The 24,353-nt window shown below is 43.0% G+C and overlaps 2 protein-coding genes across 3 annotated transcripts in view; both read left to right on the top strand.

Moving 5' to 3' along the window:
• The window catches only part of ACER3 (alkaline ceramidase 3), a 147,277-nt gene extending 140,358 nt beyond the window's left edge, over window positions 1–6,919 (top strand). Inside the window, exon 11 of the mRNA XM_072969156.1 lies at window positions 458–6,919. Coding sequence (XP_072825257.1) covers window positions 458–511 — 54 coding nt within the window. The 3' untranslated portion in view covers window positions 512–6,919. The remainder of the gene's footprint in view (window positions 1–457) is intronic.
• Window positions 6,920–10,477: 3,558 nt separating this feature from the next.
• On the top strand, window positions 10,478–20,979 carry B3GNT6 (UDP-GlcNAc:betaGal beta-1,3-N-acetylglucosaminyltransferase 6). 2 transcript variants are annotated; one of them, XM_072969124.1, is made up of 3 exons: window positions 10,478–13,606; window positions 14,045–14,210; window positions 18,346–20,979. In XM_072969124.1, exon 3 carries the CDS (start codon window positions 18,346–18,348, stop codon window positions 19,486–19,488), a length of 1,143 nt encoding a protein of 380 aa, XP_072825225.1. In that variant the 5' UTR covers window positions 10,478–13,606; window positions 14,045–14,210; the 3' UTR covers window positions 19,489–20,979. The 2 variants fall into 2 exon arrangements, with proteins under 2 accessions (XP_072825225.1, XP_072825226.1); XM_072969125.1 differs by lacking the exon at window positions 14,045–14,210.
• The last annotated feature ends 3,374 nt before the right edge of the window (window positions 20,980–24,353 follow it).

Here is a 24,353-nt window from a genome sequence, read left to right as displayed (position 1 = left end):
GTGGGTAATGGAAAGATGGGATGGAGGTGGAACGAGAGGGTGGGGTGGTGGAGAGGTAGTGGAGAGAGTACGGGCTTTGGAACCAGATGCTGTTGAATCTTCCACTTACTGCTCTGTGACCTTGGGCAAGCTTATTTTCTTAAAGCCTTAGTTTCTTCAGCAGTAAAATGGAGCTGTTAATAGCTACATTGCAGAGTTGTTTAAGGATCTGAGATGATTTAAATACTTGACAAAGTAATGCTTAAAATATTTAAATAAATTAAATAAAGATAGTTTCTGAGATCTGGTTCAGACCTGGAAAGAATATGCTGTGCTCAGGTTTTTAATACCAGGACAACTGCTAGCAAACCTACCAAGCACTGTAGTCATAGCCCAGGGGTTCTTTTTCATTCTTTTTCAGGGATAACATGGAACAATTTTATCTTCTTTCATTTTGTCCTAACTTCTTTCCAAACAGTTTCTCTTTGGAATCTGGCCAGTGATCCTGTTTGAGCCTCTCAGAAAGCACTGATGAATTATTCCACCAAGAAAATGAAAAAGCACGTACATAGGCCTAGCCAAATGAATAAGGAAATCCTTAAAATCTACACATTCAAATATATCATGACCATTGCAGCAAAGGAGTGACTTTCTGACTAATGCTGCCAGCCACAGAGAGAATGAGGAATGGGGCTTGCTGGATGTTTAAGCTTGTGTCTTTATCTCATTTGTCTTCCTCCTCACCCTAAGATGTTTAAAAAGAAACAGACATGATATGTATGTATATACTCGAATGCTGGAAAAATTGGGCTTTTCTTAACAGGTTAACAGTTTGTGCTGATCATAGGAAATTAACCTTTTTCTGTTTTTTGACAAGGCTCACATGTGACTTAAACTTTTCTTAATATTTGATTAAATAATGAAAACAGTCAGCTAGGGACTGGCAAAACCCCATATCCAGACGGCCAGCTGTGAGGCAGCACTTAGCTGTATCAGCCTTGATTTATATTTTTTTCATAGTAACCTCATGGATGGTTTTCTAAGGTGAAAAACAACTATTCATGGGATTTTGGTAGTTCTTCACTGTCTGTCTCTGTGCTAGTTGGAGTGTCAAAAGCAAGCTTAGACCTGCCACTGGGTTTTATACTCGTCACATTCCAGATTTGCAGTGGGCTCTTGGGTTTCTGTGTGTGGTCACAGCCTAGCAGAGTGGATAGGTCATCTTGTACCCTTTATGAAGGCCGCCAGGACACTGGTGGAATTTGCACCTCCAGCCAGTTAAAGATGGTTGCTCTGTTTCCTTTGATTTCAGCAGATCTTTAAGTTGTCACTGTTTTAATGGCTAGGCAGTTATCAGTGGCCTGACCTTCCCGTATTTCATCCTCCTAGCATAACTTATTTGAAGTTACTAGTGAATGTCGTTATACTCAGACTTTTTAAATTATGCAGTGTTTTCCAGTTATCAGAGAGGCCATAGTTACGCCCAGAGAAATGTGTTGGGTTAACTAGAGCTAAAATGATCAGGATCCTACTTACACAGAGCTTATTAGAATACCTGCTCCTTCTTTTTTTTTTTTTTTTTTTTGAAGAAAATAGATATAAGGGTTGAAAACAGCTCTAACTTACTTGAACTTGTAACAGAACTACCAAAAATGGTAGTGAAATCTCATTGTAAGGCAGCTAGTTCTAATTTGGATTTGAATGTATAACAAACTGAATCACTCTTCACTTAACACCTGCCTGGAGTCAAAAAACCTGACTTTTTGACCCCTTCACTCATATATCATCATATTTGTAGCTCTGTACCATTTAGCATTTTTACAATTTTTTTCCTGCTTATACAGTATTATAAAATCCAGATTGTTTTTACTACATAGTGTCATAACCCCAGATTAAATTCTGAGCTACAGCTTCTAAAGGAAAATCATTTTTTTCTTATGCAAAAGTATGACACTTCTCTATCATTTTTCCAGTATTCAGTAAGTAGCCTTGGTACAAATTTAAAACCAATACGAATTTTGTTTTTCTTCACCTGCTGGCCTTAGTTTTTAGTCCAAGTATTATTTTCCTTCCTTTAGCATACCAACATGCCATTAGACGATACTTCCACCTACTTTTATGATCCTCTAGCAAGAAAAACACTTGCCAACATATAAATCTAAAAGAACTTTGGTTGTGCCTTAGGAAAATATAAACTAAACAGTTCCAACACAAGCCCACAAGACTCTTCTTTCTTTTCCCACGTGGTTCTGATGTCTGGCTACATTTCATGTGCAGCTACCTAGACTATCAGCCATCTGACGTTTTTAAACGAGGTCATTTGTTTCACACCATTGTCTTTTTGTACTTTTCACTAAAATGCACTTCTGCATAAAGGATCTGTGTATAGAAATAAAGGCAAATCCCTCCTGACAATGCTGCTAAACGCTTTGAGACTGAGGTTCTGCAGTATTAAAGTCAGATTATGGTACAGAGCACACCCTGACACTGAGGCCCTTTAGAAAGAACAGTTTGTTGGATGAGCAGTTCAGCCACCACCATCTGTAGATTTCTCGTTGAATAAAGTTGCCCAGCACCTCATCAGAGACTTGTAACACAGTGGCCAGAACTTCAAAGACCCTTGTTTCTGTTGTGTAAATAAGCAGCAAGAAAGCTCAGCAAAAAACATTTTAGAAGTGTTGAGCAGAAAGCGGAGACTAAATCCAGACTCTAATTTTCCAAATCAGTTTGTGCCTCAACATGTGGCTCCCTTTAGCAACCTGTTAGCACACTCAGGGTTTTGTGCCATATCAAATACTGCTGACCTTTAGGATATTACTAAATCGTCTCTATTTCAGTGGCTTTATTTTTTCCCTTCTAGGATTCTAGATTGTATTATTACAGGGTTATTAACACACACCTCCCTTTATTTTCTTGAGATTTCCTATTAACTGGAGGTACAAACACCTGCTTCCTGCTGAGCAAATAATGGTTTGTTTGCGTATAATCTGATGTGGAAGGTGCTCATCTGTGAGCCGTATAGGAAGTTATATTTTAGAAAACATTAGTACTTTATGAGGATGCAAAAAAAAGCAATTGGCTTGCACATTTTAATATCCTACCTAGGATACCATTTTCACTCCAGAAAATTGAAAGCACCTTGACTCTTTTTAGGGGAAAAGCTAGGTGAAAGGTGGTTGTGTTCATCTGATTGGCCACTTACTCCCCACCTTGGTGCTTTCATGAAACATTTGCACACCTGAAGAAATCCCTTTATCCTTGTGGTATTATATAAATTAATGATTAACAGGAGAAACATTTGTTTTTGAATATTCCACAAATGAGAACCCCAAATAGTGGTATTTGGCTTGGAATTAGATCAGATATTATGGTTTAACCTCACAGCAAAATTTCCAGGACTGGGCTTTCCTCACACCAAGAGGGCTTTTCGTATACCAAGGAGAGGAAGAGGTGAAGTCAGAAAATCAAGAGGCCAAAAACTTCAGGTACATTATGCATGAAATTTTTTAAATGCCTGAAAAAAAACTAAGTTGTTTTAGTGCCAACACCTTCAGAATTTATCCAGAATTCCTAAAGGTGACTAATAATTTAGTTTAAGGTTTTTTTTTAATGAGTCCTATGGTTGCATATTACTTTGCTCTTGGAAAAAAAAAATCTGTTTCTAAGTTTAATAGTTCTATTTTAGCTCTCAATTTCACATTTACATGACAGAGAAAAATATTCTAACCCCGTGATTTATGATGTGCTACTGAATAAGCATTTATGTATAACTGATGTTTCAAAGAGAACCAACTCTAACTGGAATTTGCAACTATGGCGATTTGCAGATCTACCTCTGTCTTGCATTTTGCATCATATCAATGCCCTAATATAATTAGTTTGATCATTTTTGTCTTATCATTCAGTGTCCAGAATTACAGCTTATTCACCATGGGGTAAACATTTGGAAATAATGACTAAAACTTGGCTAAATGTAGTTAAAACCCATTGTGGAAGGGAGCTGTAAAGTGAAAAAAGTCAAGACCCATCTGAATGGAAAAGTTCAATACTGTTTTTTAAACTGCTGCAATTCCTTTAAGAATAAGGAAACTTTTTCTTTTTTTAATTATGTCTAATTGTAGTTGCTGGATGGAGAGCAACTGCCAGTACTACTGAGGTTTATGTGAGCATACCATAGACTTAACAGTTTCTCCTGTTGTGGGAGAAGGCCTTTCCTCCACTCTCTTAGATTCAGTTTTGGGGGGCCAGTGAAATAAAGTGACAAAGGACAGATTAGCAAGAGAAAGGGCAGGTTCTTATTTACCTACATAAATGAGAGTTCAGAAAAAAAGTGTGACTTGAAGCAGAATTTGGGGTTTATATACAATCTTAATAAGAGATGGGGCATTCAGAAGAAAAATAATAACTTTTAAGAAAGATAAATGGGCCCTTAGGAGAATAGATGGGAGATATGATAGTTCTGTGGAAATGTCTTTTCAGATGTGGCACTGAAACTCCCAGGGGAGAGGATTTATGACAGTTGAGTTCTTTAGGGAAGTTCTGCCTTTAGGCAGATAAAAGGAGCTCAGGAAAAAACCCTCTTGCATCTGTTAATTCTCAAATGCATTCAGCTCAAAATATTTTTTTTTAATGCCACAGTTGTGTATTCTGGATCCCTTTATTTCCCCTGTCTAAAACTTTCCAAGAAGTTTCACAAACCAGAAGCCAATATGGTGGCTGTGGAGAGAAGATTCAGGTTAGAAATTAGGAGATAAGAGATCTGCACAGGGAAGGAAGACATAGATTTATGGTGAAACAAGAGGAAAAGTAGAAATTAATAGTTGGACCAGATTACAAACTCAGTTTTCGAGTGCAGAGGGCAGTCAATCAGGATTTCTAGATGTTAGTCTCCACTTTAAACAGTGGAATAGGATGGTAGTGGCAGTCTCAAACACATAGTCATTTCCCAGAGCTCAGAGGACCGTGTTCTGGTGAACTTCCTCAGTGGCCCAAACAGTTGGCGGTGGTAAACCCCTTAAAGTTACATCAAACTGTCAAGCTCCAGCTTGGAGGGCCTCAGGAAAGGGAAAGTTTTAGTTCTTAGTGATGCCAAGTCAGGAGGGTAGTAATGGAAATGTTAATTAGTGACAAAATGCACAAGGTGGCAGGATCCAGCTTACAAAGAGGTGAAAATAGCTCAAGGAGAATAAACAGGACTAGAATCTGATACTCCACAGGGTATATTATAGTTTCCCATTGAAACATAAAATTTCTCTTTATAACCACCCAATTTTTATCAAAGATAATCAAGGTAAGACTTTTTGTTTGCAAAACAAGTCTAGTCTCATCAAACCCGGCTTGATTATGTCAGTACAACAAGAATAGTAATTGATGACATAGGCCTTTTGAACTTTAAGAATCCCAGATTGTACTTTTAAAAGCCTCAAGGCTAGGAATCCAAGCCAAGAGCTTGGCATCAGACTTATCTTGCATTCCTACAGATTTGGATGAAGTCCTCCTTTTCCAGGTCCCCAAAATATCCTAAGCTTCCTGGGCTTGCCAGGAAGCAGCCTTCCTTACTCACCTGTAAGACTGGGACCCCTTTAAACCAGGTACTAGGCCAGTTTTTCAGGAGGGCTTTGTCTTAAGGAGGGTTTCCTTAAAGTCAGCCTTTGTTCCTTAAAACTGCACATCATCCTCAAATACGACATTCTAGTCAAAGCCTTGGTAATATAACCAGTGTTTCCAATTGTGTCATGTTATAAGGAGAACAAATTCTTATTGAACTTATTCAAATACCTATATTGCCATGAAAATAAATATTCAATAAGAATGTTTTCAAAATTTTGGAGAGTTCAAGCAGGGAGAAAAGATAAATATTTCATTTTTGCTTGCAAAGATATAATCTAGTAAATTGCTGTAAGTTATGGATAGCTTAAGAGAAAAGGGTTCCTTAAATCCAGAAAATAGAACATTAAAGAGCCAGCAGTATTCCAAGCAAAAGTCATAGAAGGAATTGTAATCATTCTTTTTCAGTCTGTTCAGCCCCATATGATAAATTCAAGTCTTTCTTGATTTGACTTAGCAATTTTATGAAACCATGAGCTTCTCCATTAGTTCTGGAAATCCTTATTCAGTCCAATGCTATGATCTTAAAGTTATGTAAGTAATGACCCTGGAAGCCTGTACCTCAGGACCTGTTGTAGTCTTTTCCATCAATCTCTGAGAATTTGTTGTTGAAGATGAAGCCTGTAGCTGATTACACTAGTTTTCAGGAAAGCATCAAAGCAAAACAATACCTCTGAATAACAAAGGGCTCAAAATGTCTACGGTTAAAGATCTGATGAGAGTTCATGAGAATGCAATTAACAAGAAAATTTGGTTGTCTCCGTGACATTCAACATTTTAAAATAACTGGAGTTATGACTGATCACATTACACCAGGACATATCATGACAGCTGTGACATTAACAAATTTCTGGAAATTTTATGCAGTTCCTGAAATACTTACATTAATAACATATACCCATTCAACTATAACCTAGGAAAGGTTAAGCATCGTTTATCTGACAATGCTTGCCATGCAATTTAACATTTCAAATAAACCTAGTTAGTTTAACACCTCTCTTTTTACAAGATGAGAGAACAAATCCTTTCAGATTTTCCAGGAGCCCTCTGGGATAGCTCAAAGCCAGTTAGAGGTCAAGAAGACTTCGTTTAGAATTTGATTTGGGGAAGTTGTTAAAAGGTTTGAACACTTGATTAAATAAAATTACAGGTCACTGTGAAAAAAACTTTAATTACTCATGTAACCAAAGCGACAGTAATTACAATCTCTTATTAAGAACAGGCCAAGAAACTTTGTCCTTTTAACAGAGAGGGAATTTAAACCTCTAGTTTTGCATTTGTATGCTATTGAGCTCATTTTTTTAAAATTATAAATAAATGCATTCAGTCTTAACCAGCTAGACCACATGAATAAGATACTCTCCTCATCCCTCTTCCCCTCTCTCTCCCCCCACCTCCTGCAGGCCCTTTACAACTTTCTATGCCCAGTCAGGTTTTTGTCCTTTACTTCCCTCTTTCTCATTCTGGAAAACCATTAGACAACCTCTAAGCAACTACCTTAGGACAAAATTACTCTCCTTTTTTCCTTAACAAAGACACATCTTTCATTTCTTTCAGACCATTCAAGGTTGTTTCTGTTCTTAATTGTTTCTAATCTATATTGATTAGAAGTCTTAACCCTTAGTAACCTTAACTTCCAGTGAAAATGAGGTGGGCAACTGTAAACTGCCACACATCAGCATTCTGTAGTAAAAGAACAAATTTATGAATATGCCACCTCAGTTTACCGAGGCATATGTTTCTTTATAGTACAGTCTTTGAATGTGGTGAAAGAACATGTTTATAAATGGACCCAAATATTTTAGTCTCTGTAAAAATGAGAAGTAAAAAGTAGTAAATTTATGCTTAGTAATTAATGTTTTAGTATTTTACTTATTTGGAAATAACCTAGACCCAGGTATAGATACTGCTTCACTTGAAATTTATACTGAAGATAAAACTAAAGATAAGACTTTAGACCATAAACTTTCACCTTGAGAAATGAAAACTTGACATCATTGAGGGAAAAGTGGAAAACAAAGTTGTCAATCAGAGCAGCTTAGGAGAAGACAGACTGCTAAAGAAGTTAAGCAGTGTTAATGCCAACGAAATTTCTGTTGTTCATGCACATCCAGCCATTGGAAATAAGCAGGACTGAGCCCCTTTTAAGTATCTAGTGTTGTTTCACAAGGCCTTCGTTGATCATTAAATCTAGCAAACTGCTGCCTATTTTGATTAGCAGCTAGTGTAGAAAATGATCACAAGAATATTTTCTGCTAGAAAACCCTAAAACCCACTCAGTTACAGGCCTGCAGGGGACCTAGAATTGCCCCACTCCATTTAGCTCAGTAGTTGTCAGTATTATAGCACCAACCACAGGTCACATTTTGCTCACAGTTCCTTTTCAACCCTTTTAAACAAGACCTGCTTCATTGCTTTAAAGAGCACAATGTTGATACGCCAGACCAGATTTAGTAATTGAAATATTAATTTAAATATTCACAAAAATGTTGTAGAGCTTCTGAAACTTCTCTGGCAAACATCAGATCTGCAGGTCATGACTTTTAAATTGAGTTGCAGAAGTAACTCTTAAGGTTGCAGCAGAAGCACATTTATTAGAGAAATCATTAAGCATGTAAATATGGTTCCCTACAAACACTCATCCTGACTTCTTCTGCACCTAAGAGAAAAAAAAATGTTTTAGGATATCACAAGGCTCTGTCAGGGGTTGGTGAACTGCATACAGCCCACAGCTCAAGTCCAGTCTGCAGTTATATGGCCTGCAAGGTAAGAATGACTTTTACATTTCAGAGGTATTATTTAAACATACAAAAAGAAAGAAGAAGAGTACGCAACAGAGATGTGTGTGGCCTGCAAAGCCTGGGAAGTGCACCGCCTGGTTCTGGGAGTTTGCTTCCCCTTCTCTGGACCTTCAGCAAATGTGGAAGGACAGTGGTTCTTCCCACTGCACTTCTCTGCAGGGTGATTCCCGTGTGTATTTGTCAGAATGAAAGTGTTTTACACATTTCAGATATCCCTCACTTTCTGGTGAATGTAATCATAGAATTTGTGTTTAAGTATTTACACTATAAATTATTTCTTCATATCAAATTTACTAGATTGGTGACAGCCTGCTGCAAAGTGCCTAGACCTTCGGGGGAAATTATGTGATTTTGTTTTCATTATAAGGGGAATTCCATTCCCTACTGTAAAGTCCAAAAATGCTAGTTGCATTCAGCTTTGAGTTGGCTTCCAAGAAAGTTGAGATCATCTGCCCATTTTTTGTCTCATGCTGTAGACATGTGTCATGTGGTAACTGTCAAGGAACTAATAAGCTCTCTTAGTCAGGTGCACCTTTTTTTTTTTTTTAACTTTCTAAAAGGAAAAGTTCAAAATCCTTTCCACAAATAGTCCTGTTTCTTTTGGCTCTTTTAGAGCTAAATTACTTAGTACCAGTTAATAACAGGATCATTTTAAGAAATAGATATTAACATCATTGCTGTTTAATGTACTGATAAAGCATTGTTTACTCTCAAGCATTTCCATACTTTTGATATTTTTGAGTCATTTATCAATGTGACCATTAGATAAACTGTTCAAGCTAATATAGCATTTCCTAGTTTCATTTTGGTGCAGGTATTTGTTCTACTAGCAATTATTTAATAAACATAGGTTGTCCTGGATATGTATAAGGACATTTCCAGGTGGTCTAAGACCTATTTATTCACTTTTTCCATTTGATTTGCTAATGCCACAGTCATTTTTCTAGAAGATAGAATTATGTATTTTTATCTAATCTGCTATAATGTAGGCTATATTTCAGCATTAACTTCTATAGGTGAAAGCATTAAATGGTAGTTTGAGTAAGACTTCTGGTAATGTTTTATCCCTGGTTTATATTTAATGTACCTATACATTTATGTAAAGGCATATATAAGGGCAGGACCACACGTTTAGTTGAACAGTTTGTGCACTACACAGTGGTACCCAGCTGGGAGAGGGGGTTAGAGGCTGACACCCAGCCTGTGCTTAGCTTGTCATGCATGTGCCTTGGTAGGGCTGTGTCTCAAAACACCATTTTCCAGTTTCTAAGTCATAGGTGCTGTCTAGGCCAGCAGCAATTCTATTCATGGGAGGGATGTTTAGTAACTATGCTGGGACTTTTTTTGTCATTAGTCTTGAAGGATCCTATGGTAACTTTCTACTCTGAGCCTGGGTAAGTTACGAGGTTAAAAGCTGATAAATTTTCAATTAAACTTTAATGATCCATGTGTACACAGCATTCTCAACTTGAGGAGCTCCGAAGTAAATACACGAACCTTCCAGCTTCACACAATGAAGGAGGACAGGTTGGAAACAGAAAAAAAAATGTACTGCATAAGCCACGTATGTCTAGGGTTCTGCCTTTGGCAATGACCAAGTGCCATGTATATACAACATGTAAAACAAATTAGAATTTCCTACAATTCATCAACTCACCTAGTTTTGCAAACCACAGCTTTTCAAATATTAGCTTTCCTAGCTGAGCCTGCTGGAATTGGTAGTTTCAATCACTGTAACATATGATAGTGTCCTTCCTTTGTGTGTAAGGGAGAACTAGCCTTGCCTGGATCAACAGGTAGAGCTGGCAAGAGGTGAGATAAGAATCCTTGCCTGACAGGACACAATTTGGACTGTGCTTTGCAAAAGCGATGACTGAAAAGGAGTTAAGATTGCTTCAATTCCACGTCTGAAGTCACCCTGCCACACACACTCCCAATACAAAAGCATCATCATTTAATTTAAAGAATTTTTATTGAGCTTACTCTGGGCTCAGCTCTGACATGTCTGAGATGGTTTTTCAGCCTTTTTTTTTTTTTTTTTTTTTTTTTTTTTGCTTCAGCTCTGGACTAGAATGCGAAATGGATCTACCTGGGTGAGAAAGAAATCAGGAACTTCCTTGTTCGGTAGCCTAGTCCCAAAATAGGAATTGATTCTCAAAGGAAAATGTGGAGAAAGTGTGAAAAAGAGAAAATTCATTTCTTGAGCCCTATTATGTGCCATATGGCACTGTGCCATCCATTCAACAAACTGGAAAGTTGTCATGTTAGAAGCTAGGAGTACAGTGGAGAACAAGACAGACACCCTGCCATTTGGCCCCTGCAATCTAGTGTCTAACAAATAATTGTGCCAGTTATATTGAGATGGGTGTCATGGAGGAAGGGTGTAGGGAGCTCTATGAGTGTGCCCTAGGGGATTGGAGAAGGGAAGACTTCCCCGAAGATGAACATTATGTTAAGAACTGAAGGATGAGAGGAATTAGGAAAGGAAAAAGGCTGGTTATTGCAGAGAGAGCAAGAGGTGAGTGGAGAGATGAACAGGAATTAAGTCACAAAGGGCTTTGAAAGCCATGTAAAGAATTTGAATTTGGAAAGCTCTTGAAAGGGTGGAGAAAGGACTGAAGGGAGCCAATGTGGATGTAGGGATACCAGGCAGGAGGGGAAGGCAGTAGTCTGAGTGGGAGGTAACGGTGGACAGAGAGGCACTGGAGGTAGAAAATCAGATATATGAGTTATACAGAAAGAAGCAGATTTGGGTGAGTTATCATTGAAATAAGTTTAGAATTTGTTGAGTTTCGAGTTCATGTGAGATATCTATATATCCTGGTGGAGAGCTTCAGGATAGTTTTTTTTAAAAAAAATAGTGAATCTGGACCTCAGCTGAGAGATCTGAGCTGAAGATAGAAATCTGAAAATCAAAAGCATACATGGTATTTGAGTCTATGGGAGTGGATGAGTCATGGAAGAAGAGGGTCTCAGACTGAGTCCTAGAAACCAAACTATTTAAGGATTAGGTAGAGGAATTTTGGAGGACAAGGACACCTCCAACCAAAGAGAATCATCAGTCACCTGAAAAGGAAGCTGGGGTAAGGGCACGAGTTCTGGTTCCTCACAGTCTGTGGATGATGCCAGCGATGGGCTGGGTTCAGCTGTGGCTGCTGGCAGGGCTAGTGACGTGGTCCTTCACATGGCACGAGGGGTGGAGGGAGTGACCCTGACCCGACACTGCATGGAGGCAGCAGGCTCGGAGTTGGAGCCCACTGGCATTAGTCCTGGCTGACTAATTACTGTCGGGAAGTAGCTGTTACATACTTCCTGTCCTGTTGTCAGCCTGGCTTAGGATCCTGATCCTCCACTGAAAAGCTATGTGATTGTGTCCAAGTCACTTAACAGTAAATGCCGGATTCTACATCTGTAAGATGTAGGATTGTCTGAAGGGTTAGCACCATGGTGTAGTATGTAGCATCATGGTGTTTTCTGAATAGGCTCCTTCCTGTAAGAGTGCCTGGCCTGGGCCTGCCAGGGGTACCTCAAAACTTCTGGACAAAATCCTGAGGACTCACCCCCTCTTCTGGATCCCTCTTCCATCGAACAAGGGACCAACCAACTTGCCTTCCCGTCTGGTTATCAGGTGCCGACATGTGCCCACAGCACCTGTTTGCCTTGGAGGTGGGAACGGGTTCCTCTGCCTTATCCCACTCCAGGTTTTCTGAATAAGGTGTAGCAGCACAAGCACTGGAACCTAAACCTTTCACACTAGATTAAAACACCTGCCCATTGTAAAGGTGAGGGCTGAAAAGGAGTTGGGATTACTTTCATTCTACCTCTGAACAACACACCTTCCTGAAACCACCCTGCCACACACATTCAGCACATACATCTAAGTTCCTCCCTGGCTACTCCAGAACCTTCCTAGCGGGTCATCACTGCCTATACTAAAGTCTGTTCATTTTAATCCAATAAATTTACCCCCATTTAACTTTCTCCCCACTTCAGTTCATCCCCAAACTGCTCAAAAGACATTTCTGCCAAGAAGAAAAGATGAGTTTTTAGGGAGCTTGAAGAAAATAAGTTAACAAAATGAAGTCATTGGGCTAACCCGGATGGATGTCTGCTCTGCGACAGACCGTGGACTCTCGGCCCTGAGTGGGGACAGGAGTTGCTCTGTCTGAGGAGGAATATGGTCAGGCCCCTCCCTGGGGCTGTGCCCTTGCCTTCATTTACCCCAGGCTAAATTGGTGCTTTCATCCTCTTTCAGTCCTTCAGCCACCATGAAGTTGCCAGTAGGACTGGCGGTCCCTAGTCCTCCAGATACATCTCACCATCCCCACCCAAAACCTACTTGCAAGCTCCTTCCCCTTCTTTCCCACTTCTTCCCACCACTCACTTCCACCTCATAGTTATCCTCACTCTTCTCATCCAGACATCCCGCTCACCCCTACCAAGCCCCTCTGAATTAGCAAGGAGGACAAGGAGCCTGGGGAGTTGGAGGGGGGGACATTCTCACAGAATATGTAGTTAAGTCACCAAGCTCTGAGGACACCATTCCTGCCCAGTTCAGGCCTGGGCCTCACACCTCTCTCATGGATCACTCTATCCCCTGATCTGGGTTCCCTTCCTCTACTCTGGCCCTCCAACATCTATACCACAAATGGACTGCTATAATGAACTCTTGAAAAGAGATGCAAACTTGTCAAAACTTCCAAAGGATCAACTTAAAACTCCAGGTATGGCATTCAAGGCCCTTCCTAGGAACCTCTAATTTATCTTTGCACCTTCAACTCCCAATATTTACCCTCTACCTACATTAAACCTGGCATGTTCACCAGACACGACCTATTTATTCCCACCTCTGCCAGAGTGTCCTGTCCCTCTTTACACGGCTCTTTACCTGCTGGACAAACGCCTTACCACCTCAAAATCCATGTGGTAGGTTAAATATGGCCACAAATTTTTGGAACTACTCTTCATCCTTTGTATCTGGATTGGTCTTGTGACTTGCTTCGATCAACAGAATGTGGTGGAAGTGACATGTTGCAAGTTCTGAAGCCCAGGCCTCAAGAAGGCTTGTAGTCTCCACCATCACCATCTTGGAATCCTGAGACCCACATGCCCTGAAGCAGCCCAGGATGAAAGAGTCCACGAGAGTGAGCCCAGCCGCCAGAGTTGAGCCCAGCTCCCAGCTTACACGTAGCTGAACAGAGCCACATGAGAGAGCCCAGGTGAGTCTGGCACAAGAACCTCCAGGCAACCCACAGAATCTTGAAAAATAATAAATGCTGGTTGTTTTAAGCCATTAAGTTTTGAGATGGTTTGCTACACAGCAGTAGGTAACTGATACAATGCACTTCTAATGTGAAGTCTTCCCTGGCTCACTCAGGTTCCTCCTCCAAGTTCCCTCTGTGTTTTGTACACATCACCTCACTTTATAGTTATTTAGTATCTGGCTCCCCCAAGAGATAGTGAGCTCTTGAGGACCAGGGCTAAGTCTGATTCATCTCCCTCTCGACCACTCACAGTGGTAATGGGATGAAGCCCTTGATCCCTTGCCAAGTTCAGTATACTCAGATGTCATTAATGTGTTTAGAAAGTGTGCCTAGATGAATATTTCCCATGCAAATTACTCAACAAAGATTTTAAAGCACATCCTGTGTTAACAGAACAGGTCCTAGGCCCTGGAGTTGCTCTCAGTCTAGCAGCTGGTCGTTACAATAAAGCATCAAAGTGTTTCAGTCAAGTGTATTGCTGGGAGTGTACGAGACAGCTGGTGGATGGAGGAGTCAAGAAAACGCCTAGAAGAGAGAACATTTAGCTTCATCATAAAGGGTAAGCAGGACGACAGTGTTGGAAGGAAGTTTGTAGCTGTCCCCGACTTTCCTCCCCTTATAAGAAGGAAGGGTGCGTGGACTGGTCAGATTCGTGAATACTGAACTAAGCCACCATCCTGGGGGTGAGACCTCAGCCTGTGAAAGAACGGGGTTAAAGGTAGGTCCCAGGCTGGGGATGGCTCCTGTCTGTTTCTTCTCTCTCAGACACTCAAGGTAAGGTGGGGGCTTGGGCTTCTTCCCATTGGCAAGGAGGTGCATTTTCTCCCCTTCCCCACCCCTCTCTCCTTAAGAGTACTAAGCAAGAACCAGAAGGAACCAGAAGGGGAAAGGAACCAGGGCAAAGCTCCAGGGTTAGGGCTTAACGTTGGGGGTTGGTTGGGGCCAAAGGTAATAAAAAGGTGTGTTTGCCCACCATATCCACGGTGCATATACTCCCCAGGAGTACCAGGTGGTAGGGGGCCGGACCATGACCCAGGAATCAGTGTTCTAGCCATCCATTGCTTGCAATCAATCCAGAAGAGGGAATAACTAATAGGAACTTTTCCTCTTCTAAGAAAGTAAGGGAGAGAATCCAAAGCAAAGTGAATAGCACTGCAATGAGGCAGGCAAACGTGGAGAGAGAAACAGAAAGGAGCAGAGTAATAGGGTTACACAAGAACTCTATACAATCCTGCATGAGAAGGCTAGACTTAATCTATAAAAAGACCACTTGCTTTGCCCCTAGAACATTCCTGTGTTAGCCAATTGCTAACGTTACTATGGTACTATCTGCCAGGCATGGTTTAAGTGCCTTACACAAATCAACACATATTATCCTCTGAGCATATATAGCTCACAAATCCTGGGATAAATGACTTGCCAAAGGTCCCACAGATGAGTAACCTGAAGTTCAAAAGAGTTGCTAAGCAGCGCATCTGTCCTCTCACGAACTTTGCTACTCAGTGGAGCTCATATCAACGAGGACACAGGTTCCACTGAGCTGGACTTACCACGTGGTTTCCTGCAGGAGGTGGTACTTGAGCTGAGTCCTGAGGGACAAGGGATCAGGGCCAGCAGAGGCTGTGAAAGCTTAAGATGCAGGGACTCCAGGGTGCCTGAAAGGGTGCTTTGAGAATAGGGAGGAATCCAGCAAAAAAAAAAAAAAAAAAAAAAAAACAGAGGACACCCATAGCTTCACAGCATCAGCATCCAAGAACAGAGCTCAGCAAACCAGCACCACCCTCAGGAACAGGACCTGGCCCGATCTTTTTCTTACTTTCTTATCAAAAGGTGGCTGAGATCCAGGTTCCTGGATGAAGTTTATCAAAGTAAATGCAGGTTTAAATAAGACAAGAATTACTGTTGCGTTAAGACTGAGATAATTTTCTTTCTAGAAATGATTATGGGCAGGAAGAGGCGGTAGAGAATGCTTTTTAGTTATTTTTTAAACTAGCATTTGTATGGCCCTTTTTAGCATTGACAGTATTATATTCTTGCTCCTTATTTCATCGAGAGATGAATGTTAACTTCTTAATTTTTCAGATAAGGAAACTGAAGCCTAGGAGGTTTAACAAATTTATACAAAGTCACACAGCTAATGAAAGAAGCTGGGGCTCATGGCCGAGTTATTTAGACTCTAAATTCTATTCTCATTCATCCTTGTATTCTTTCATTCATCCTTGTATTCTTTCATTTCATTCTTTTCATTCATTCATTGGGATGTGTATTGCACATCCCAAATGTTCCAGGTAGTTTATCTTGCTGGTTCTTTTTCTCAGCACATTAAACACTGAAGCAGGAATCCATTAAGATCTGTAGGAATCTACATCTAGTATTTCTAACAGGATTCAGTGATTATAGCTTTTGCAAGGTTCTCCCACTTTTATTTGTAGTTAACTGCTGTCATTATTTCATTGAACACCTGCTCTGTGCCCATCTTGTGCCAGACATTGCGTATGGACCCAAACATGAGAGTACATCTACTCAGTAACATCTATGCACAAATGACTCAATCTGAGAACGCTCATTGAGCACATATTCTGGGCAAAAAGTATTCATTCAACAAATATTTATTGGTACCTCTGATAATCATAATAGCTTATATTTACTGAACATTTACTATCTGCCAAGTATCATGCTAAATTCTTTATATATCACCATTTCATCTCCTCAATAACACTTAAGAGGTAGGTATTTGAGAGCTAAATTCAACTTGCTCAGAACATGAAGCTAGAAAATACTAGAGGCAGAATTTGAACCCAGACAGCCAATATTTTCCACCACTATGTTGTCCCAACTCCTACTCTGGGCAGGGCACTGGGGAGACAGTATTGAACAAGAGAGATGCCATCCCAGCCCTCAAGATGCTTACACACTAGGAGAGAAGATAAACTAAATAAATAACATTATAGTCTCCTTTATGCTGCATTAAACCTTCCCCAGGGACACTCCTACTCAAGTGGAACTAGAGGGTGAGAAGGCAGAGCAGGCATTTAGGTAAAGGAGGGGAAGGGAGGTCCATCCAGGCAGTGGAACAGCACAAGGGAAAGCTCCAAGGTAGGAAGTGTTGGCAGTCCGAGGCTGCGACTTAGCTGATGAGTAGGCCAGGTAGAGAACAGTGCGAAGCTGAGGGAAAGAGCATTGTTCAAAGATTATTCCAGCTGCTGCAGAGGAGGAATCAGCTGAGACCAAGAAAGTATGTGGAGAGACCAAGCAGGAGGCTATTTCATCTGAGCAGCAGATGCTAGCTTGAGTCAGCCTGTTGATAGTAGGAATGGAAGGAGACTGATGAAATATTTAGGAGTTAGAACAGACCAAGCTTGGGCTGGGGGATGGGGGAAAGGAGGGAGTCAATCACAGTTTTTGGCTTTAACAACATGGTGGCATGGAACTCTGGGACAACTCTAGGGAGGAAGATGGGAGCTCAGGTTGCATCCGAGGTGGCTGTGGACCACCACATGGAGCTGGTAAGTAGTAGGCAGTTGGTTGGACATATGGTTCTGGAGTTTGAAGATCCTAAAAGTGAAGGAAATCATCTCGCACAAAGGTGGGAAGAGTCTCTAGGAGAGAGCCCTGGAGACCTTCCACCATTATAGGACGTTAGAGAGAAAGAAATGAGCAAAGGAAATTGGAGACACAGTTAAAGAGGGAAGAGGAAAGCCAGGAGAGAGCAGCATCCCTGAAACAGAGCAGTGTTTTAAGAAGGGCAGGACCTGGTGTGGCTGAATTTAGCAGGGAGTAAACACAGGAGAGGCTGTTGTGATCTGGGATTTGTCCTGAGGTGTCCTCATGAAGGCAGGGCTTGAGGTGTACCTAGGCAGGCGGGGAATTTTGATACACAAAGGAGAGGGGCCTGACCTGGCATGTATGAGGAACAAAAAATAACACCAGTAGGTAGAAACAGAAGGAGGTGGGGCCAGAGGATCCCGAAGAGGGTAAAGAATTGGTGCCATTCATTGACTGGCCACTTTATGCTCATTTAATGCTCCCAACAACCCTATAAAGTAAGAATCTACTAACCTTTTGATACAGAAGAAAATGCTTAGCCCTAGAAATCTGAAAGGACTTGTTCAAGATAATACATACAAGTAATGATGCCAGAATTCTGACCCTGGTCTGAGTCCAGGACTAGCACCTCATGCTTCCTTGACTCCAGTGGCAAGGAGGGAAATAGGTCAGACAGGGTCAGGGCTCCACAGGGGTAAAGAAGAGGAAATAAGCTTGGAGAGATTTGGATGCAGAATCAACAGGATTTGGAGAGTGGATATAAGTTAAGAGTGGGGGAAAGTCAGGGTTTCTGGTTGGAGCAACTGGGCTAATGGTGGTACCAATCCATGAGGTAGAAAAAGCAGCATATGGATTCACCATGAGACAGAGGCTTTAACTTCGACTTGGTGAGTCCGCTGGGCCTAGGTGATGGCCAGAGATGTCAGGAGGCAGTGAGATACACAGATCTGAAAGTCAGAACACCTCCGGCGGTGGTAGATGTGAAGTGCTTCAGTTCAGTTCTGATTTCTTTTTTACCTTCGTAACAACAGAATTGAGGAAGGGCTGGTTCTGGGCTCTAGGAGAGACGTGACCGGGGGAAGGGTGTCAGTCCCCTGATCCAAAGACGACTCCAGGCTCATCGCTGACTCGGTTCCCCCTCCCCACAGATGGCTTTTCACCACCGCAGGTCCATGAAATCCAAGCTCCTGGCCTGCCTTCTGGTGGGTGTGAGTTTCTTGGCCCTGGGTCAGTGGTTCCTCCAAGTGTCCACGTCTCAGCAGGAGAAGGTGAGGGATGGCTCCCAGTCAGCTGTGGGTGTGACCCCTGCCGTGCCACCGTCCGCATCCAGCCCAGGGCCCGCGTGCATGGCCAATGCCTCCGTGAATGCCACGGCCGACTTTGAGCAGCTGCCCGCGCGCATCCAAGACTACCTGCGGTATCGCCACTGCCGCCACTTCCCGCTGCTCTGGGACTCGCCAGCCAAGTGCGCGGGCGGCCGCGGGGCCTTCCTGCTGCTGGCCGTGAAGTCGTCGCCCGCGAACTACGAGCGGCGCGAGCTCATCCGCCGCACTTGGGGGCAGGAGCGCAGCTACGGCGGGCGTCCGGTGCGCCGCCTCTTCCTGCTGGGCACCGCCGCGCCAGAGGACGCCGAGCGCGCCGAGCAGCTGGCGGCGCTGGTGGCGCTGGAGGCGCGCGAGCACAGCGACGTGCTGCAGTGGGCCTTCGCCGACACCTTCCTCAACCTCACGCTCAAGCACGTGCACCTGCTCAACTGGCTGGCGGTGCGCTGCCCGCATGCGCGCTTCCTGCTCAGCGGCGACGACGACGTCTTCGTGCACACCGCCAACGTGGTCAGTTTCCTGGAGGCGCAGCCGCCCGACAGCCACCTCTTCGTCGGGCAGCTCATGAGCGGCTCTGTTCCCATCCGCGACAGCTGGAGCAAGTACTTCGTGCCCCCGCAGCTCTTCTCGGGGCCGGCCTACCCGGTGTACTGCAGCGGTGGCGGCTTCCTCCTGTCCCACTACACAATCCAGGCCCTGCACCGGGCCGCCCGCCACACCCCGCTTTTCCCCATCGACGACGCCTACATGGGCATGTGTCTGGAGCGCGCCGGCTTGGCTCCCAGCGGTCACGAGGGCATCCGGCCTTTCGGCGTGCACATGCCTGGCGCCCGGCAGCCCTCCTTCGACCCCTGCGTGTACCGCAATCTGCTGCTTGTGCACCGCTTCGCGCCCTACGAGATGCTGCTCATGTGGAAGGCGCTGCACGATCCCGGGCTGAGCTGTAGCCAAGGGCACAGGGTCTCCTGAGGCCGGGTGGGCTGCGGTGGGTGGGTAAGCAGCCTCTACACGGGATGCTTTCTGGATACCTTCTTTCCTATCCAGCTCCCTGCACCTGAATTCGAGCCACAAACCAGAATCACCTGGGTGAAGAGGGTGGAAAATACCTAAATCCTGGCCGCATCTCCAAAAGTGTCCCCAGACTTCTAGGTACTGTTAAAGTTCTTTTGGGGATTCGAATGTGCAGCTAGAAAAGAAGCCCACTGGGCATGGGAGCATCTGTTATCCTTCCAAACCCACCTCCATCACCCCCTCTACAGCTTTCCAGGACACCCACCTCAAATCACTGTAGACAATGGAGCAAGAGAGGGGTGAAGAGCCAGGATTAAATGTCACCTGCAGGTGCAGTACACGTGAGTTGTCACTTCATCATTTCCTCCACAATTGCATGGAACTGAACGGACAGCCATCATCAAAACCAGCAGTCACATCATTCTGACCTCTGCTTCCATTGGCCCCATATCCTCCTCTGACTCTCCTGCTTCCCCTTTCACTTATAAAAACTCTTGTGGTCACATTGGGCCTCTTGGATAATCCAAGAGAGTCTCCTTGTCTTAAGGTCAGCTGATCAGCAATCTTAATTCCATCTGCAAACTTAATTCCCCTTTGCCCTGCAACCTAATGTATGCACTGTATGTTCTGGAGATTAGGACGTGGACATCCCTGGCGTGTGCACAGACCTCACTGCTGCAAATAACTGGTAACCCAAGTCAAAATGGCTCAACATAGAAAGTCATTTATTACAGTTAAGTAGTCTGGTGGGAGGGAGGCTCCAAAGCTGGTGAATTCAATGACTGCATGATGCCATCATGGACGCAGGCTCCCCCACCTTTCTGCTTTGCCATCCTCAGGACACTATTCTTCTCGGCCACAAGGTGGTTGCTGCTCTTCCAGACATCCTGTCCATTTGGAAGGAAGGAGCTCTTCCAAAAGCCCCCGGAAGACATCCTCTAATATCTTACTGGCAAACAACAGTATCTACCTTTGTTTTCTGCCAAGCTAACTTGCCCTGGGGACCACCCCTCACCAATTCTATGTGGTTTTGGGGAAACTGTCATTCACATTACACAATCTCCCCCAGCAACAGTGGTTGGAACGTACTCATGTACCATCCAAAAAGCGATTCTGAGTCCTTTTGGTGGGGTTTCATGTGGACACTGGAAGAAAGTTTTCTCTTCCATTAGCATGGCTGGGCTGGGATGATGTAAGCTGAGCTGCCAGCTGCTATCCTGCCCAGGCTGGTGGGGAGAGCCCCTCTGCAGTGGGAGAGGGAAGGCCCACACACAGGGGAAGCAGAGAGAAAAAGAGGGGAGGCAGAAACTGGAGGATCTCCTTGGGACCCTGAGTGGCCATGCTTGAAGTTAGGATAGCTGGGCTTCATTTAGGAGAAACAGTAAATTCCCTGGGGGCTTACATCATTTGGGGATTTTATCATTTGCAATAAAAAAATATCCACTAGAACCGTGGTCTGGCCTGATCACCAGCAGTCAGCCTCCTCCTTTTCTCTCTTCAAGGACTCAGAATCTACCCCGAATCCCCACCAAGAGACCTTCATCCAACCCCTGATGCATATCCAGCTGCCTCAGTAGTCATCTGGTCTTGAATATACTGCAGGCACCCTGACTGAAGCCTCTCTCAAGCCTGCCCCTCGACCAACATTCCCATCTCGGTAAATGGCAGTATCATGCCCTGATTTGTCCAAGCCAGGACTGGGAGGGGGTATCTCAAACTCCCCCTCTCCCCATCTGATCAATCACCAAGTTCCATAGACTTTACCTCTAAAATCTCTCTCCACCTCCATCTCTGTGGACACCAGCCTGGCCTAGGCTACCAGCAGCTCTCACGTGGGCCTCAGCCAGAGGCACCTAGGGATCCATTCTCCACTCTGCAGCCAAAAGGCAGATCTGCTCACATTTTGGGCCTTCCTAAACTCTGCCCCTGCTGTCCTCAGATGGTAGGCAGACTCTTGACTGGACTGGTTGACCTGCGTTCCTTGCCTTCAGCTGATCTCTCTTCACTCTGCCAGGGCTCATGGAACCTCTGGTGTTCAGTGCACTGTCTTGCCTCTAGGCCTTCCCACATGCTGTTTCCTTGCCTGAAACACCTTTCCACTCTCACTTCATTAGACAGAAACTTCGATATAAGGTTAAGTATCATTCCTTGGAGAAGCCTTTCCCAACCCTTGTCCCAGGGCACAGAGCTGCCCAGCACCGCCTCTCCTCACCTCCTGCCTGGTTATGGCTCTGAATTCCCCGGAGTCCCCAGCATCTGCCACTGCCCCTGAAATTCGGTGTCTGTGTTAGTTTCCTACTGCTGCTGTGACAAACAACCGTGCAGATGTACTGTCTTACAGTTCCGTAGGTCAGAAGTCTGACACAAGCCTCATGGGGCTAAAATCAAAGTATCAGCAGGACTGCATCCCTTGCTGGCAACTCCGAGGAGGATCTATTTCCTGGTCTGTTTTTTCCAGCTTCTAGAGGCCCCTTCTGCCATCTTCAAAGCCAGAATGATGGCCTCCCTCTCTGACTCTTCAGCCTGCACCTTCCACTTTTAAGGACCCCTGTGATCACATTGGGTCCACCTGGTAATCCAGGATTATCCTCCTGTCTTAAAGTCAGCTGATCAGCAACCTTCATTCCATCTGTAACCTTAATGTTCTTTTCCCATGTAAACTTACATATTCATAAGTTCCAGGGATTAGGGTGTGGACATCTTTTGGGGGCCATTATTCTACTTACCTCAGTATCCAATACATATTTGTTGAATAAATGAGCCATAATGAAATAATGAACAAAAATTAATAAATAAACAAATGTGCATCCTTCAAGCAGACCTCCTTGATGCAGACTGCTACCTGGACAGTTGAGTGTCACTGACACTGAATTCCTGTTTCTCCAGTTGCCATTTTTCAAGTGTTTGTCACAGATAAGAAAACAAGAATGCTGAGGCCAGGAGAGGACACCTCTGTGTCCTTTGGAAAATCTGAATTCTGTGCTTTGACTACATCCTCCCATTTTCCTGACAGGCAGGTGGATTATTCCCACTTTATGGGCAAAGAGATTGATTCAGGAACGTCACAGTTCAGAAGAGTCAGAATGCCGCAGTTATGGGACTGCTGTGTTACTCTGGGTCCTGGTCACCCCATGTCTGGGCTGCTAGCGTCACCAGGCCCAGGGAAGGCCCGCGGCTTACACAGCCCTAGCACCGCCTGATGTCCCCTAGCTCACCCCGCCTGGCTCATCGGGCACTTTTGCGCCCCGAGGCCGCCAGGGGGCGCGCCCCGCACACGGTTTCCGCGCAGAGGCTGACGGTTGGTCCTTGGGCCACGTAAAGCCCGTGATCCCAACCAACTCCCTTAATCCGGACAGCGTTGCTAACAAGGACTCCTCAAGAGCAAAGAAAATGATGATCCTGATGAACACTGTATAGCACAGGGAAATATACACAAAATGTTATGATAAATCACAGAGAAAAAAAAATGTGACAATGAGTGTGTATATGTCCATGAATGAGTGAAAAATTGTGCTGAACACTGGAATTTGACACAACACTGTAAAATGATTATGAATCAATAAAAAATGTAAAAAAAAAAAACCTGTATGTGAAAATACATACAGAAACAGAAGGAATGACAAGGCAAATGTTGTAAAAAGTTAATACCAGATTAGGGGATTTAGGATTAGGGAATGGGGTAGAGGGTTTCTGAGCATTCTTTGTATGATTCTTGCCACTTTTCTGTAAATTTGATATTATTTCCCCCCAAAAGTTATTAAAAATTGTATTTTAATCAGAAAAAAAAAGAAAAAAAAAAAGAAAATGATGATCCTGTCTCACTAACAAACACAGATGCAAACTCCTACATGAAATGCTAGCTGACACAATGTGGCAATACGTAAAAAGGATAATGTCCCAGCACCTATGTGGGTTTATCCCAGAAATTCGAGGTGGGCTTAGCATTAGAAAAGGAATCAGAATATATGGATAAAAAAGGAATATTCGTCAACGTAGCACATCATATCAAGAGAAATATAAGTATCTCATATGGGAGAAAAAAATGTTTGATAAAATTCAACATCCATTCGTGATTTTAAAGAAAATCTCAGTTAAAGGTGAAAGCATTTGAAAGCATTTCCTTTAAGATTCAGGAAAAGCTAGATGTGCCCATCGTCACAGCTGTTCAACATTTTCCAAGGTCAAGAAACAGCAAGGCAAGATAAAGATTCAAAATTATAATGACTTGAAAAAAGTAAATTATCAAAACCTCACAGGCTTACAATCCTATCAGATCTAATTTCCCCATAAAATTAATGCTATATGCCCTATCCTGAAATGAAATTCTTAGGGAATATAATCTCTCCACACATTTATTTTCCAAAAAAGCCAATATAATTCTTTAATTGTAGTATAAAAGATTAATAAAAGAAAAATACTTTAAAATAAAATAATATGAATTGTGATGTGTAAATTCTCAAGCACAGCAAAAAACTTCCTTCAAATCTACCCCTAGTGGGCAGTACACCTCATTGAGAACCATTAGCCTGCTTAGAAAAACATCAACACCACACCCAAATCCTACAGTTAATTACTTAATTTTAAAATGTACCAAATCTTCTAGTACAAAATCAGTGTACAAAAATCAATTTAACTTCTATACACTAGTAACAAGCAATCGGGAAAAGTCACTTTGTAAAAGTACCATTTATAACAGAAGTAAAAATGTACCCAGGACTGAATCTGAAAGTGATATAAGAAAATTTTTTTAAAAATTTAAGATATCTTTTAAACATCTAAATTAATGTATAGAGATATAGTATTGTAAAGCACCTCCAAGCCCC

The sequence above is a fragment of the Vicugna pacos genome, chromosome 10 (genome assembly GCF_048564905.1).
Source record: "Vicugna pacos chromosome 10, VicPac4, whole genome shotgun sequence".
Taxonomy (NCBI): Eukaryota; Metazoa; Chordata; class Mammalia; order Artiodactyla; family Camelidae; genus Vicugna; species Vicugna pacos.
This window is presented reverse-complemented; position numbering and strand designations above follow the sequence as displayed.